Below are 15752 nucleotides of genomic sequence, written 5' to 3' on the forward strand. Positions count from 1 at the left end.
TTAATTAATCTTGAAGAGTAGCGGTTTCAAGTTGTCTAGCATTATGTGCAGCAATAGCTTGTTGTAGTTCCTCTCTGATTTCATCTCCACGAACGGTAAACTCGTTCTCGACTTCCTCAATGACAGAGTGTTTCAAGAATGGAGAATATCCAGGGAAGCTCCGAACACGGCTCACTCTTGATGATTGCGTTGAAGTGCTTTCAGCCAAGTTCGCATTGCTCTTGAAGCTCTCAATGTATCCATCTCCGTGTCGATCGCTGGAAATAATAGTGATAAATTAGACAAAAGTATTAATGCTTACTAGTCATTGATCATTTGCGAGTAGTATTCCAATTCAGCCATCTCTGTCTCGACTTTTTCAATATCCTTACGAAGAGCAGCAGTCATGAAAAGTTTCACGGGGGCCATGATACAGAATGCCAGACAACCAACGATTTCGGTATTAGAATGGAGCCACCTAAAAAAACTAAAATTACGGGTTTCATTCTTGAATGCTTACTTCTTGATATGAACATGACAATCGTTTGAATTGTCGATCGGACAGAATAACTTGGTGATGTTGAGAAAATCTAGAAAAAAATCTGTTTGACGGCCGAGTTGAAATCATATTTGTACCTGAGCAGGTCTTCAGAACTTCTGTCGGTGGGCAGCAGGTCAAAGCTTGATAGGCGTTGTCCCAGACTGGACAAAGAGTTTTCTGGAAAAAACATCTTGTGTAAAAACTGTCTGTAAGTTCTATTTTTGCCAAATCGTTCTTTCGATTTTTCACTATACGATTTACTTTTTTTGCAAACTTACGCTGCTCTGATGGAGTACTTGAATGTGGGAATGGAGCGAAGTGTGCGCGGTGGACATGAGATTTGCGAACACGAAAACCATGACGGCATCGATTACCAGTGTGCAACATGTCAACCAATGACAGAAAACAACAATGGCAATTTGTCGTTGTCGAATGGCGACAATTGATGAGACACAAAGAAAGGCCTGTAGAAATTCAAATGAATTAAACATCAAAAAGTTCACTCTTACCAAGCAAACATTGATGAGACAATAACCGATGACATACGGGTCGTACTTGTGAATTGGGATCAATACGAACAGTGGATTTGTCAGCATAAAGGTGGTAGCCACAAGAAAGAGAATGACAGATATGAGAAGTACCAAGTTACAGCCGTAAAGCCAAGCAGCTTTGCCGCACCGCATTCTGAAAATGAAAAGAGAAGTTGCGCTCAATGATAAAAACTGTGAAAAATCAATGGGAAGGTTTTCAAAAACATTAGGAAAAACTTGGAAGAGAAAAGAAGGAAGAACGGAAAACACATATGTTTGTTTCTTCTTTACGAGGAATGATTTGCGAGAGAAACAGTGATGATGGTTCTCTCGTCCTATCTGATTGAAAAATGGAGGGGGGAGGAAAAAAATAGATGGGAACTGTGTGGAAGCTTCCGGCACTGCCAATCGGGAGGACAGCTTTTTGATGCGTTGATATTTGTTCAAAGTATCAAAGTGGCTTTGTGTCACACGTATGAAAAATCGCATCAACCAAAAAATGTTGTGAGAACTATCAAAAAGTTTTCTTTTCAAAAAAATTCCGTTCTATTTTTGTTTTCAGGAGGATGGCGCTTCATACAATGGTCAAGTGGTTCAACGAATGGGAGGAGTGGCAAGAAACCATGCAGATGCGCTTGGCAGGTTAGTTACAATTTTGAATGAATGGAGAAAAGTAGTGAGAGAGAAAAAAGAAATTACCAAAGTGCGTGTTTACTCTATAACTGTTTTCGAATTCGAATGAGATGAGATTTTGACTCATTTCAAAAAAGAAAGAAAGGAAGAATAGAGTGCGGCAATAAACGACTATTGACTTTTGGTTAATGAGATGTCGTCATTTTGTCCAGACATTCGAAAAAAGTTTTTGAATGAAAGAAAGGGAACAGCAGAGAGCGATAAGCAAAAGATGAATGCATACACACTTGATTCAAATGATTCACTCTTTGGAGTAAAGGTCACTGTATAAGATTCTAACCTGATTGATTTTTGATGTTTCAATGTTAAGCAAATGTTAGTTCTATATCGAAATGCTTAGTTGTTGTATCTGATGTTAAAAACTCAAAAGGAATAAGAAAGAGTTTTGACAAAACTCTTAAATGAATACCATTACAGATTGGGTTGCGATTCTATCTTTATTTCTGCAATTGGCGACGATCAGAATGGACAATTCTTCCGACAACATAGTGACAGATTTGTGTGTGCATCACATTCGTCTTCGCTCTGTTGATACATTCTATGATAATATTTTCAGGACACCAATAGAGTGAAAGTGGTACCTCACAAACCAACATGCACATATCTAGCCGTGAATGTTCGAGGGAATGTGAAATATGGTATTGTGACTTGTGAGCCTCTTCTGAGTTGCCTCACCCCGTCATTGGTAAGAAAAGCAATAATGAGAATACGAGAATTACTGTTCTTAAATGTAGATTGAAAGCAATGAAGACGCTCTAGAATCAGCTGACTTCATTCTTCTCGATGCTAACTTACCAGTTCCAGTTATGACCAGAACTTTGGAAATTGCGAAGAAACATGAGAAACAAGGTATTTATTGTTTAATAGGAAGAAGTGATAGAATAAATTTCACAGTTTGGTTTGAGCCAACTGATATCGAGAAAACGAAGAAAGTGTTTGACACCGGCATGGTTGGAGCAGTAACAGCCGCGTCACCAAACGCCAATGAGTTCCTGAAATGGGCAAAGCTCTGCCATGTATCTGTTGATCCTTCCGTCATTGATTCCGCAGATAGTGTACTTGAACTTATCGAAAAAGAAAAAACGAAATTGCTCCTGAACACCTCGGTGTTTGTTGTGACACTGTCAAATAAAGGATCAGCAGTGGCATACAGGTATTTTGTACATTTTTTAATCCGGCAACCAAACTAAAACTGTTTTCCAGAAACAAGTTAGGTCAGCTGGAGTATCAATCACTTCCTCCTCCGCTTCACATGGATAAGATTATTTCAGTTTCGGGTGCTGGGGATAGGTAACTTTTTTCTTTTTCTGTCAAAGAGTCCACATTTTTTGTTTTCAGTTTCAACAGTGGCGTTATTGCGGGTTTGGTCCATAATAAAACAGTTGTCGAATCTCTTCAAATCGGCCAGGAATGCGCTCGGCTCACTCTCCAGTCAACATTGGCTGCATCTGAAGCAATCAGTTCACATCTATTGGCATAATTATGTTATTTTCAAGTTGTATTGTTATCTATGTCCTGTGGAAACTATGTTTAATAAACAGGAGATTGTATTCAAATCTTTATTCGTGGAATCATTTTGTTTTATCAGACAATATTTCAACAAATTTCAGAGTTTACGGTTTCGAGGAAAGCAATTATCAAAAAAATTCAAGTTGTGAGATCGACAAGCTGAAAAATAACAGGTTGTTGTTTATGGCGTAGCTTTGGCCTGGGTGAAAAATACTATGATGAGAGAAGAAGGTGTGAAGTTGAAGTGCTTGATAATAAAAGTGTTTTCTCATAGTCTTTTGGTGGAACACTTTGGTCGGGGGGAAAACGGTTTGAATCACAAGTTTTAAAGATCGATTTGATATGCGCACCGGCAACTACAGAGGGTATGTTCGGGATGGTCTATTATGTCATATAGTTATGTGGTGCTGAGCGTGAAGCGAAGCGACAAGTATTCGGGCTTTTTGGGTAGTACAATTTAGAGTCAATGGGTCGGATTATTGGGTTTACAGAATAAGTGTAGAATTATGTTAAGTATTGGGAGAATTATGCCCCTATTGTTTGTATCAACTATAATATATTACGCCATCAGACATCATCAAGTTTGTTTTTGACTGCACTCCGCTGGAGCTTCCTCCATCTTTATTTGACCCTGAAATATAATACTTTGGTTATTTTTTTCCCTTTTAATTGGCTCTATTCACAACTTACTTTATTCTCTTTCTCGTATTCTTCATGTGCTAGTTGAATGGCATCCGTGACGTCGATAGTGGAACAGAGGGTAGCAATAAGTGACTCTTTGTGCATTTGTCTTTCTCCTTCGGCTACATAGCTCGCTTTGAGCAGTTCCGGTGCAGTTTTTTCATCTAATTCGGCATTTGACTGCAGTTGGTCTCTCCATTCAATCATTGTATCACGATACTTGTACAATAGATTCTAAAAGATCAATGATTAGTTTGAGTAGAAAAGACAAAGATCAGAACGTACATGAATTTTGTCCACATGTCTTTCAGCGTCAACAAAGAAGTGCTCTCCTGGTTCTTCTGCGGTCTCATGAGTTGCACGGTTACGTTGTCGTTCAATAGCGTTCAACCTGAAATTGAAAACGAATTCATAATTATAAAGAACAGTTTTACACGTACCAATCATTTGCTTCGACTCCTCCTGGTGCTTCGAATTCAACTTGAGAAGTCTCACAAGCAATAGTGATGATGTTCTTGTTATCAACAGTGACTGATTTAATATCTGACAACAATATAGTCCCCTTTGGTGCACATTGAACATCCTTCTGCCAGATAAGATTGCTATCAGTCAGTTGGACATAACGCTTCTTGTAGTGCAGTACTTTTTTCCAGGCCAAACGGCTTCGGTCAACTTGTTGGAGGTTTCCGAACTGTAAGAGAAATATTTATGTTAATTCTGGAGAATACGGTAAATACCTTAAAAACTGTGCATTTCGGTGGTTCAGTACGATCTCCAACCAAAGAAATGTTGTCAAGGAAGGTAGCCATAAGAAGTTTGTGTTGTTCACTTGTCACTGTTTCAAACACTCCATTCAGCCAGATTTCCTGAATTTATACCATATTTAACCGTTTCACAGTAGCCATGTACTACCTTTGAAGACAATGGTCCCTCGCTAACACTACAGTTCGACAATCTTTGAAGAAGTTTTGAGAGCAACAAAAGAGTTCTGGACACACGGAGATCTGGTTGGTCCTTTCGGATCTCAAAAGCTTTTGGATTTAGAATTGCGGCGGCAAAGAAACGCATTATGACAAATGATGAGACGGCAAGACGTTGAACACCTGGACGGACTGGAAGATAAATCATTATTACACTGCTGTGACTGACCAGTTGACTTACCACTATGAGTTCCAACAACATTTCTCAAGTCATATAGCAGTTGTTTGATAAGATGTGGACAGTCAGAAGAGCTAGTTGTGACACGTTCAAACAACATTTGGAAGTAGACCAACAAATTGTTTCTGTTCTTCTCCAAGGATGCTCCAACAACGACTCTAGCTGGGTCAACTTCGCAATTCTTACGCTCCTTGTAGATCTAAAACAGAAATTTTTGTGTCAATAGTATGAATAAAACCACATACCTTATCGACAACTGGTTTCAATGTAGTGATCAAATACATTTTACCGAATGTAGTCAAGATCTCGAACAACATCTTTCCAGAAAGAGATTGTCCACGGAACAATGTATTCTCATCCCTGTTACAAACCACAGTTACGTCTTTACTAATTGAACAATGACTCACTGGCACTTTAAGATACTATTGACGTAGAGAGAGCTGAGAACTGGACGAATACGATCCGTTTGTGCCATGAGTTCAACCAAAGAACGGGATACTGGTCCGAGTTCAACCTTCGGAAGAGCTTCAATGACAGCAACAAGTGATGCCGTGAGTGGTTGAACATCTCCAGCCGAGAAGAGGAGATCGAGAAGTGGTCTGAAAATGGAATTGAGTAATTTGGATACATTTGTTCATATCTTTGAAGGTTATAGAAATAAACTCACTTGTACACTTGCATGCGTAGAATATGATCAATTTGATAGGTGGTTCTTAAAGTGACTTCTCCAATATCTCCACCTTCTTCACCACTATCACCTTCCTCATTAGTTTTCGCACGCAAGTAGAACCACTTAGCTGGTCCAGACTTCCAGTTCTCGTCCACGTCAACTCGAACTTGACCGTGAAAAACTGAATTGATGCCCTTTAGGAGATCCTGCCAGAGAGTCAATTTTAACGAGAGCATTCCTTCAGCACATGGCATTTCTAACCATTCCTTGCTTCGCTTTTCGTCAGCGTCGATGGACAGCTTGCCCACTTCCTAAAAGAAGAGAGTTTTTTTCCCAGAAAAAAGAGGAGCCTATTCAAAGCACATGAAAAAGGAGAAAAAGAAAAAGTACATACGCTGGAATTGTTGATTATGGACACGAGTAGGAGTAGAGATTGATTCTCTTTGAGTTTCAATCCACCGTAGTCGACGACTCTGCAAGACATAAACCATTGTTTGAGGAGATAACAAACCACAGAGATGAGTGTTGCAAAGAATAAGCCAAAAGTACAAAAATTACAAGCTCCCACACAGAAATAGCTGTAGCCTAGACAATAATCGTTTTTCTCAGAAAACAAGCATAAGAATGTGTAAGAAACATCTTGTATACAGCATCAATGTTTTGTTGTACTCCAATTTCTATTCGCACATTGCTTACCCAACGGCTTTGTGCAAAGCAAAACGGATTGTTTACAAAATGACGTTGACGGAACGTTCTTTTTTTTAGGCTTTGGCAGCGTTACAGAAGTGTCTAATTGTAAAGGATGAATATAAGATTCTACTAATTTGCGGAGTCTTTTGTTCATTAGAACTCGATCAAGGAACAAAAAGAAGGGACAAAATGGAAAAAGAAAAAAGAGTGAGATGTTCCCACTTCAGACAGCGGAAGTGGTGGAAACTAAGTTGAGTTGATCATATTTAGTGAGTCAGGCGCACAAAGAAAGAACAAAACAAGATTGAATATTCAATGAAGACGAACCCTTCGAAAACTGAGACATCCTCCGAAACTGAAATGCTAGATTTTGAAATTCGCATTATACTAGGATTAGAATTTTAAAATTTCTCTTTTCTGAAATGCAGAGTTTTCTAGTTCATTTTTGAATTCCGACTCTAATTTATAGTTGAATTTGAATACGTTGTAAAGTGTGGGCGGAGATGTAAAGGGTCTATTTATAACATATTTTCATAGCGCCGTCTGGACATACTAGTGCTCAGGCCGCTCTTTCCTGAACTGCTACAATTTCTAATGAGCGCGGGCGTACTACAATTTTTGAGACTGAGACAAATATGTCGAAAACGGAAACTGAGAAGCAGAAGTAGGAAGCAAAAAAAGGCGGGGGTGTCACCAGATGAAATATAAGAAGACATGTTTGTTTTCTTCTGTAACGGAGAACAGAATTGAAACAGAACATCGTGAATAAAAAACCCCGAAGCTTATGACTGGGAGGACCAGCGCATGAATAAGTAATGGATGACTAATTTTATTAGTGGTACGCACAAACGTAAACGTCAAACAGCATTTGCGTGCAGCAGTTTTTTTTACAGCAGAGGTGTAAAAATACGACAATGTGGATCCATCTGGCATTTTCTCTTCTAAAAAAATTAACACAATTTTTATGATCCCACTCATCCGTTCAGTTTCGCAGAAAAAAACACATACACAAAGAAGATCAGAAAAGTACTCAAAAGCGTCTCGTCTACCAGCGGGGGTGGTTATTTGTACAGTTAGTGTTGTCGGTGACAACCGCCCGGCTGGATGGTTCTCTGTTGGTGCGAGGAGGAGGAGCAGAAGAAAAGTAGAAATGAATTGAAGATTTGTTACAAAAACACTGCACAAAGAGATACCTGATGTTGGTAATTCATTTTCACTTCCGACGCAAAATTAAAACCGAACGAAAACTAAGAACGGGGACGTTTCCCGCACAATGTGTTTGCCATTAGATTAAATTTATAGCAACGCAAAAGTCGGCCTATTTGTTATTTTATCGATGGGTGATGGGGGGTTGAGATGATGATGGAGGAAGAGGAGAGAATGAGTTTAGAAAATGGAATAGTTATCTTATTTCAAAACAATTCAAGGAAAAATTTGATCATTTTGCTTTGTTTTTCTATTATTACTATTATTTGGAATTCGATACCAATAGCTTTGATAGTTGTTATAATTGTCTTTGTTCTTAATTCAATTTTTCAGAAGCTACAACACCGATTCTTCAAAACGGAACAGAGGCACTCACTGCGCGAAGTCAGACTATTTGACTCAGAGACAATAATACTCGGACACAAAAACTATTCAGCTGCCTCTCGAAATATTTTGAGCAATCATATGGTTTGACCCGTCTTGAGAGGGTGATAAAGAGAAGCCAAGATCAGAGTGGTGGCGGGAAAATGAGTGAGTAAAAGAAATTGAGGGAGTGAGAGAGAGCGCATCTTCCAGATGTGCAACTGGGAGTTCCGAAAGAGCTCAATTTAACGGAGGCAAAAAAAGTTTCAAATTTCAAAGATGAAAGATTCATTCCCGGCAAAAAAAAACAGAAGGGCAAGAAAGAGCAAAAGAACATAATTGCGAGACTAAGGATACGAGAAAGTTGAGAAAAATGACTTTCAGAGAGACGACAATTAACTTCCAGACGGATGGTCCCTATAAAATATTTAGAAACGACTGGTGTGGCAAAAATTAATTGAATGTCATATGAGCTTGAAAAATAATTCATGAACTTTTTGCCAACTGTTGGTCGGATCACAGGGTCCTCCCAATCCCAATGAAAAGAAAAAGAGAATTTTTGTTTCTTCCGTTAAAAGTTGTGCTCTCATTGAATGCGAGAAAAAGAATGAAGAGATGAGATAGTGAAGTTAGACTTCCGGGGGCCCACATTTAACAGAACTCTTCTTTTTCTTCATTTCAATTCTTTGCCGACAAAAGATGCAATGCAATTGAGCCGAGTACAAGGTGTAATTCATATTTTATTGCGCTCTTCCTCTTTTTCTCTATTTTCACGCCAATTTGTTCCTTGCAAATTGCCGCCTTCTTGTCTTCACAACCCCCGCCTTCCTTTTACTTTCCCTCCCTCGAAGAACTTGAGGTCATTTAAAAAGGAAAACGGTGTGTTTAAAATGGAACAATTAGAAAAAGATAAGGAACTCCCACGCAGGTGAGACGTTTCGCCTTACGGTGATCAAGAGTTGGACGCATGCCAAACAGCTGTTTGCTCTCTCTCACGGGTAGCTCTTGCGGTGCAATGTCACCTTCATTAATATCACAATATCAGTTGAAAGAGCAGCAACACGCTACCCACGGCTTCCGGTCCCTTCTTTTCTGTTTCTTCTTTTTCTTTTCTCCGCCACCAACAATCCAAGTATTTCGGGGGTATATCTCATGGAAAAAGGTCGAGAGAAGGAGAAAGTTCGCCGTTGAGTGATTGATAGTCAGTACATCAGAGAATAAAAATGAGGCCATGGACTACTCGATATTTCAAAATAGTGGGTATAATTGGATTTCGAAACTTTTTTCTTGTTTTCCTATAACATGGTCATACTGAATATGAATAATAAGAATAATAATAGAAACTTATATCATTTTTCTTCCTCCTACGCATCTATCTCATTTTCTTCTATGTTTTTCTCATTAACGGTTGATGGCTATCTTTAGAGCAGAAGTGCCAGATTTGCGTAAAGAAAACAAGACCTCTCACAACTTGTCAGAGAAGGAACAAGGAAATAGAAAAATACGTTGAAAACTGAGAAGAACTGCTGGAAAACAGAATCTGGAAAGAAAGTTATACATAATGTGGGCGTTGAGCTATTCGAAATCCGGCATGCCACCCACCAACCGACAAAAATAGGAATATGACAGGTCAAGCAGAAAGAAAAACATAGCATAGAAGTGGTATTCGGAAGCAATAATGTTCGAGCACCAGACCTGCCGTTGAAATAAGTGTTTTCTTTTCTTTGCGATTTCTGAGATTTCACGATTTTTATTATCTCATCTTGAAATTTTTGTTTTGAAAAGAAAAGAAAACACATCCATGTGCCTTGAAATTTCATGATATTTTCACAAGTCAAGAGTTTATTAGAAAGATTGTCAAAGCTCACCTGACCAACTGTTTTTTGAAAAGAATTTTTGTACCACGGGAGCTGAAACCATGAGATGCGGGGTACCCTACCCAAATTTTTTTTGAAAATTAGGAACTTTTACAAAATACAAATTCCCCTTGTCAATCTAAAACTTTAGAAAACGCAGCAGAAGAAGACGATGAGAAATGGGTGAGAAGATTGGCAAGAAAAATGGCGAAATAGAGGGGTGAATGGTGGTGGGAATGACCTTTAGTGTAAGTACTCAAGTGGTGATGCAGACGTTCGTTCGACGAAGTGTACGGCGAAAAATGAAAAAAGAACAGAAATGTGGAGAAAGGATTAGGGAAACAAGAGAGACTGGGTGTACGCGTAGGTAGTATAATCCTAGGGGTATTGTTTGACAGCTCAATGATACTAATAACTGTTTGGTTGCCACTTTTATTCTCGCCCGCTCCAGAAGTCAAAAACCAAATAGAAAACGTTTTAAATGGGCTGATAATGAGTCTATTGGTTTTTACACTAGACTGATTGTAACGGTTTTGATTGCAGGAGAATGTGAAGTTTTTGTTTGCAAATTAAAACTTGGAATAAGAAGATGAAATTAGAGACTTTTGTAAATTAGAACCTTTCATGGCAAACGTAGTTATTCCAACTAAATTAGGCTACATGCATCCCGTCTTCAGTTTCAATTGAAAAAAAAAAGAAAATCAGTGAAACCGCCACCAACATTTTTCATAAAGATGAGCTACGCTCGGTTAAACATCAATCAATGGATCTCAACAAAAAACAAAAAGAATAACGTAAGATGTTTGAACTTCTCTCGGACAAAAAAAAAACACTCAGCTCTCATTGAATCAAAGGTGAAAAAGTTTTCGGGAGAAACGGAAATCAGTTTATAAATGAAAATAGTCAGGAGGGGTAAGCGATTGATAAGAATAAGACGGTCTGCAAACAATGAAAAGTTTGAAACAAGAAAAAAACATGTGCTGAACACGTAAAACGTGGGTTTTCCGGTTTTTCAACGCAAGTGTTTCATAATTTTTCAAAACCACCACAACAAAAAGAGTTGGTCTTTTGACTGGAAAATTGCTTTTCCATAGGTGAAAGTTTAGGTACGACTAGTCGTTACTCGAAGAAAAACTGATTCAATGGTAGATTGAATTATGACATTTTTTGGTTTCTTTACCTTCAGTAAAGCAACTATAACTGAATATCATAATTCAAGTAAATGAACGAAATTGATGTTAAGTAGATGGAAAAAAAAACTCACCTCAAAGAAAATGAGCCCGTCCGACGACGGATATCAATACAAATTTGACCACAGAAATCAGGATACTTGGACACGGCGCACAGTTTCAAAGTCTGTTCGAGTGGAGCTCCAACTTCAAGATCTTTTCTTGCAATCGACACCTTTCCCACGGGACGAGCCACTTTTGCTTTTGATCCTGTGATGTTTGATGATCAAAACTAGTTGCCGGGAGGGTCACAAATTGGGTTTTTGGCGAAAAGAAGGATCAGAACAGAATACCAAATACAAAAACTATTCGGTTCTTTTTTGCCCCTCTCAATTCAATTCAATTCATTACGTCACAGGTACAAACCCGACCGCGAGTTGAATATTCAACACTCTTGAACTTGACCAAAATTTGCATAACAATTAGAAAACTGAGAGAAAAGTAATTTAAAGGGCTATGAATTCTAATTTTATCTGAATTGAATGCAAACAAGTAGTAAACAAATGGAAAAAACAACAAACCTTCAAGGAAGACAAGATGCAAGTTCGAGAACGAGTCGGTTGTTTCGACGGAGAAGTCGTGTGCAAGATTTTCGCTGAAAGAAGAAATAATCGTCAATACACATATACAATTGCCTTCAATTATGCATATCATCATTTTTGCTGTCAACACATTGCTTTTCTCAGCCCATATTTCATATCGGTCATTTTTGGAAAAGTAAAGTGAGGAGAAAGAAAAATAAAGAGAAGAGAATGTATTCACAATAAATAACGCAACAAAAACATCGAACATTGAAGAAAATTGGGACAATTGTGAGGTGTGGGCGTACCGATAAATTTACTGCTTTTGTTGAATGCGTGGGAACGCTAATGTTGCTATTCGGCGTGAAATTGAACGAGGATATTTTGTAAAGAAGAGGTGAATGAAAATGCGCCAATTCTATTAGATGTATAAAATACTATAATTGTGTTTTCACGATTCTATGATCAATTCGGAAACGAGCTTCTATCATGAACCTGATGTCATTTACAAACTAGGATTTTCAGTTCCTTATTTGCAAAATCAGAAGTTTTTAGATCTACAAACTAGACGACTTACTTTCGAAGCTTCGAAGAACGATGCACATCCTTTCCATCAAACTTGGCCATCACGTACAGAGACTTTTTCGGCTTCCGAACAAATTCCACGTTAGCAATATTGACAGTCACAACTTCAAATGTCCGGTTTGTGTTGAGTTTTGGCTTGTCACCCTCTATCTCCACCTGCAGGAAAGTCAGATTTGATTCTTTTTTCTCAATCGTTATTGTTGGCTGCACTAATAGGATTTACTAGTAAGTCGCGGAATATTGGAACTGAAGTATATGGACTTATGAGTGGGTTTTATTTTATTTCAGTTCAATTTACAGACGCATAACTAGATTTGACTCGACTATTTGAGTTCTATCAGAGATTATCAAGTTTTTGCACCTCATTCTAAAGTAATCTGTCACAGACTCACATTAAATCTATTGGATTATATGATAGTTTGTAAATGGAACGTTCCAAAGTTCAGTCACATGAACGATTCTCTGAACTGTCGAAATTTTTTTCTTTTTTTCAATGGGATTTGGTGACATCTCATAACATCCACCCCCGCTAAATCGAATGATTTCGGATGATCAAATGGAATCCATAAAGATGCATTTTGGGGTGCTAGGAGGCAATGTAAAATGCTTTCGAAGCGGAAATTGGTTGTTTTTTCTTTTCGTTTTCTTAGCATTCGCTCTATTCGGATAAAAAAGAATTGTATTTCCGTTCCAAACTACATCAATGCCCCATTAGACCAAACAGTGAATACCTCAAAAACAGAGTCCTCGGAAAAGACGTATGTGTCAACGCTTTCAGTGTCAGACATTATTAGAGAATGACAAAATATGTTGGTAGCACTAAAAAACAGACAGTAAAAAGAGATTGAATCTAATAGACCAAAAAGTGCGACTCTAAATCTCTCCGATCCCCAAAATGTCTTCCGTCCAGCTCTGACCAGAACTACAAAAATTTGTGTTTGGAAGACTACAAAATTCTTGTTTTCAACAGCTTTTTTACTGATTTACGGTCAGTTCTGGCAAAACAAAAAGCGAGCAACAAAAAATACAAACATACATCTACTGGTTTCATAATATTCACAACCAAATTTTGTGAATTCATGTTGGGAGAACTGGCCGACCCTTTGAGCATTTGTTGATTGGTTTTCTTTTCTTTTCGGCTCTGAATTAGTTTCAGGTTTCATAAATATAAAAACAAAATTTTGAAACAAACCTTTGGTTTCACAATTGGAGATGCCACTGGAGAAGCGGTTTCAGCCAATCCTTCACTCAAACGAAGTTTCAAGTTAGCTACAGCTGGTTGAGGTGGTTGTTCCATAGACAACTCGGATGAAACGCTCGGCTGAAACAAAAACATATCCATTATTTGTATTGAATTCAGATCACAACATCACTGGTCGTTGTTGTGGCATCATTGGATGGAGAACGTGATGGTAGGAACGGATGAATTTTGGTTTCATGAACCCGCATTTCCGGTGCTGAGCGAGAGTTTTTGACGAACATCTGAAATACAGAAAATGTGATGAATATGAAAAGAAAAATAACTTTGAAAAAAAAAAGAAACGCGTGTTTTGCAGTTTTGAGCTCTGGAGGTTTGAAAAGACGAAGAATTATATAATGGTTGCGGAGAAGCACGGCCTCTCCATTTTAGTGAGCAAAGTAGGGTCAAATTGACCTCTTTCTAAGACGAAAATGCATTTGAAGAACGTCTACTCTGAGAAGTGGCAGCTGAGCAAACTGACACTGACCTGAACATTTCACAAATGTCTTTTCTAGGAATACACATCTTTTTGAAAAATTATGATTTCATGTTACAAAATTCAACATGACATGTTTTGTAACATTCTTGAATAGACAAAAAGTACAAACCTTTTCAACTGGTGTACACATCAAGGAACGTTGAGTCGGCGGATCAGTGATATCAAAGCAAGAGTTGTCTATGGAGAAATGAGAAATCGGTCGACGGAACGAAGCAATTGAAGATGAGAACAGGCTAGTAGACCTTGAATCATTACTTCGGGCTCTCTCGTGACCGGATATAATTGAACGTCGATCATGTAATGTGGCATTCTGCAAATTTCAACTGTTGATCACTGAAGTTTTTTGCTGTTTTTTATTCAAAATTTTCAGTCACAGCTCATCACTACTCACACTAGACACACGTTGTCGTACTCGATGCCCACCGGTACTTCGTGATGATTCTCCTCCTTCATCCAGTCTCAACTGACCAACTTTTCCAAGACCAAGATACCGCTCGTTAACGACGTCATCATCAGAACTGCACTCCGTATCCAATACAACGCTCACATGATTCGGCTCATATTGCTTTTCTTCAGCATCTCTGACCGCTTCCTCAATTTCCTCTAGAATGCCATCTTCATCGGAAAACTGTTGTTGGGTCAGATCTTCTGGCACAGTTTCACACTTTTTCAGATACACTGAACTTGTCTCGAACAACTTATCGAACAATTTGGCTTGGTTCCCTTGAGCCAGTTGTGCAGTCATATATGCGTCGTCCGCCAGATGTTGAAGTTCGTCGAGAGTTCTATCGATATCCTCCAAATTTCTTGATGGTTTCCGCTCAGAAGTTGTTGGCTGAGTTACACTGAGGCAGTTGACTTCTTCTTTCGATTTCTCAGATCCACCTGGACTAGCACTCAGACCAACATCAGGAGTTGGTTCATTAGGTTGTTTCTCATCAGGAGCTATCTCATTAACTTCAATCACTGGTTGCGGTACAGCTCCAGAAGTTCCTTCACGAGACTTCTCATCATCAAAAGTTTTTAAGTTTTTGAGCTCTTCGATCGCTTTCTCAACTTCGTCAGTTTTTTCATTGTTCTCGTTAGACCGACTCATTTCATGTTGACTGAAATAGACAAATGATAAGCGACGAAATGCTTTAAAAAGTTCAAGACCACAAAGACAGAATAAAAAGACAGGAAATGCGATAAAAAAAGAGAATTATAAAACAAAAGAGCAAGAAAAAGTGAAGAGATCAGAATCAAATTGAAAAGAGTAGCCCCCAAAACCTCCAGAAATCCATTTCAGTGCATGAAAAGGAGTTTTGACCAGATTGATATTTCCAAATAGACAAACTCAATTTCAAGAATGAAGCAAAATTCTTCCAATCTTCTCGGAAAATCCTATCCTCATTTTTTTTTGGGGAGTGAGGGTCAGTGGGCAAAAGGATATCTGCAAAAAGGAGCGGCAGAAGAGAAAGAAGGATCTCAATTCTTAAGAAAGCGATAATGGAAGTTGCGATGGGAGGAGGAGAAAATGAACGAGCGGAAACGGTTTGCATCTTCGGATCGCCTACGAGAAAGGCATTTCGTAATATATCAAACGGTGAAAAGTGGCCGAGTTTCCGTTGGAAACGGGCTTTCGAGACACGGTTTCCAATGGTTTCGTGTAGAGACCCGATAATGTGAATAGTCCGAAAATAGAGTGGTCATAAATTTTAGTATTAGTCTGATTTATGGATAAAACGGAAACTTTTTTTAAATGAAAAATTGAAGTAGTTTTTGATTTATTATGACTTTCCCGTTTCCTCGTTGAAAAATTA

The 15752-nt window shown here is 38.4% G+C and overlaps 3 protein-coding genes across 3 annotated transcripts; 1 reads left to right on the forward strand and 2 right to left on the reverse strand.

Annotated features, from left to right (window-relative positions):
* Positions 1-4: 4 nt before the first annotated feature.
* GCK72_023983 (uncharacterized protein) lies at positions 5-1203 on the reverse strand (the record flags this gene model as incomplete). Its single annotated transcript, XM_053735665.1, has 6 exons — positions 5-257; positions 302-457; positions 500-569; positions 616-697; positions 799-984; positions 1030-1203. 6 exons carry the CDS (start codon positions 1201-1203, stop codon positions 5-7), a joined length of 921 nt encoding a protein of 306 aa, XP_053579231.1.
* A 448-nt stretch (positions 1204-1651) lies between these two features.
* On the forward strand, positions 1652-3223 carry GCK72_023984 (uncharacterized protein; the record flags this gene model as incomplete). The annotated part of the gene is made up of 7 exons (XM_053735666.1): positions 1652-1692; positions 2161-2242; positions 2300-2428; positions 2478-2592; positions 2638-2896; positions 2947-3033; positions 3082-3223. The coding sequence occupies 7 exons, from the start codon at positions 1652-1654 to the stop codon at positions 3221-3223; spliced, it is 855 nt and encodes a 284-aa protein (XP_053579232.1).
* A 606-nt stretch (positions 3224-3829) lies between these two features.
* On the reverse strand, positions 3830-15046 carry GCK72_023985 (uncharacterized protein; the record flags this gene model as incomplete). The annotated part of the gene is made up of 19 exons (XM_053735667.1): positions 3830-3883; positions 3943-4167; positions 4219-4324; positions 4374-4624; positions 4671-4799; positions 4846-5045; positions 5095-5290; positions 5337-5451; positions 5499-5690; positions 5759-6072; positions 6156-6234; positions 11141-11315; positions 11627-11700; positions 12204-12367; positions 13248-13352; positions 13404-13532; positions 13577-13693; positions 14060-14260; positions 14342-15046. The coding sequence occupies 19 exons, from the start codon at positions 15044-15046 to the stop codon at positions 3830-3832; spliced, it is 3531 nt and encodes a 1176-aa protein (XP_053579233.1).
* Positions 15047-15752: the final 706 nt, after the last annotated feature.

This window comes from Caenorhabditis remanei, chromosome X (genome assembly GCF_010183535.1).
Source record: "Caenorhabditis remanei strain PX506 chromosome X, whole genome shotgun sequence".
NCBI lineage: Eukaryota > Metazoa > Nematoda > Chromadorea > Rhabditida > Rhabditidae > Caenorhabditis > Caenorhabditis remanei.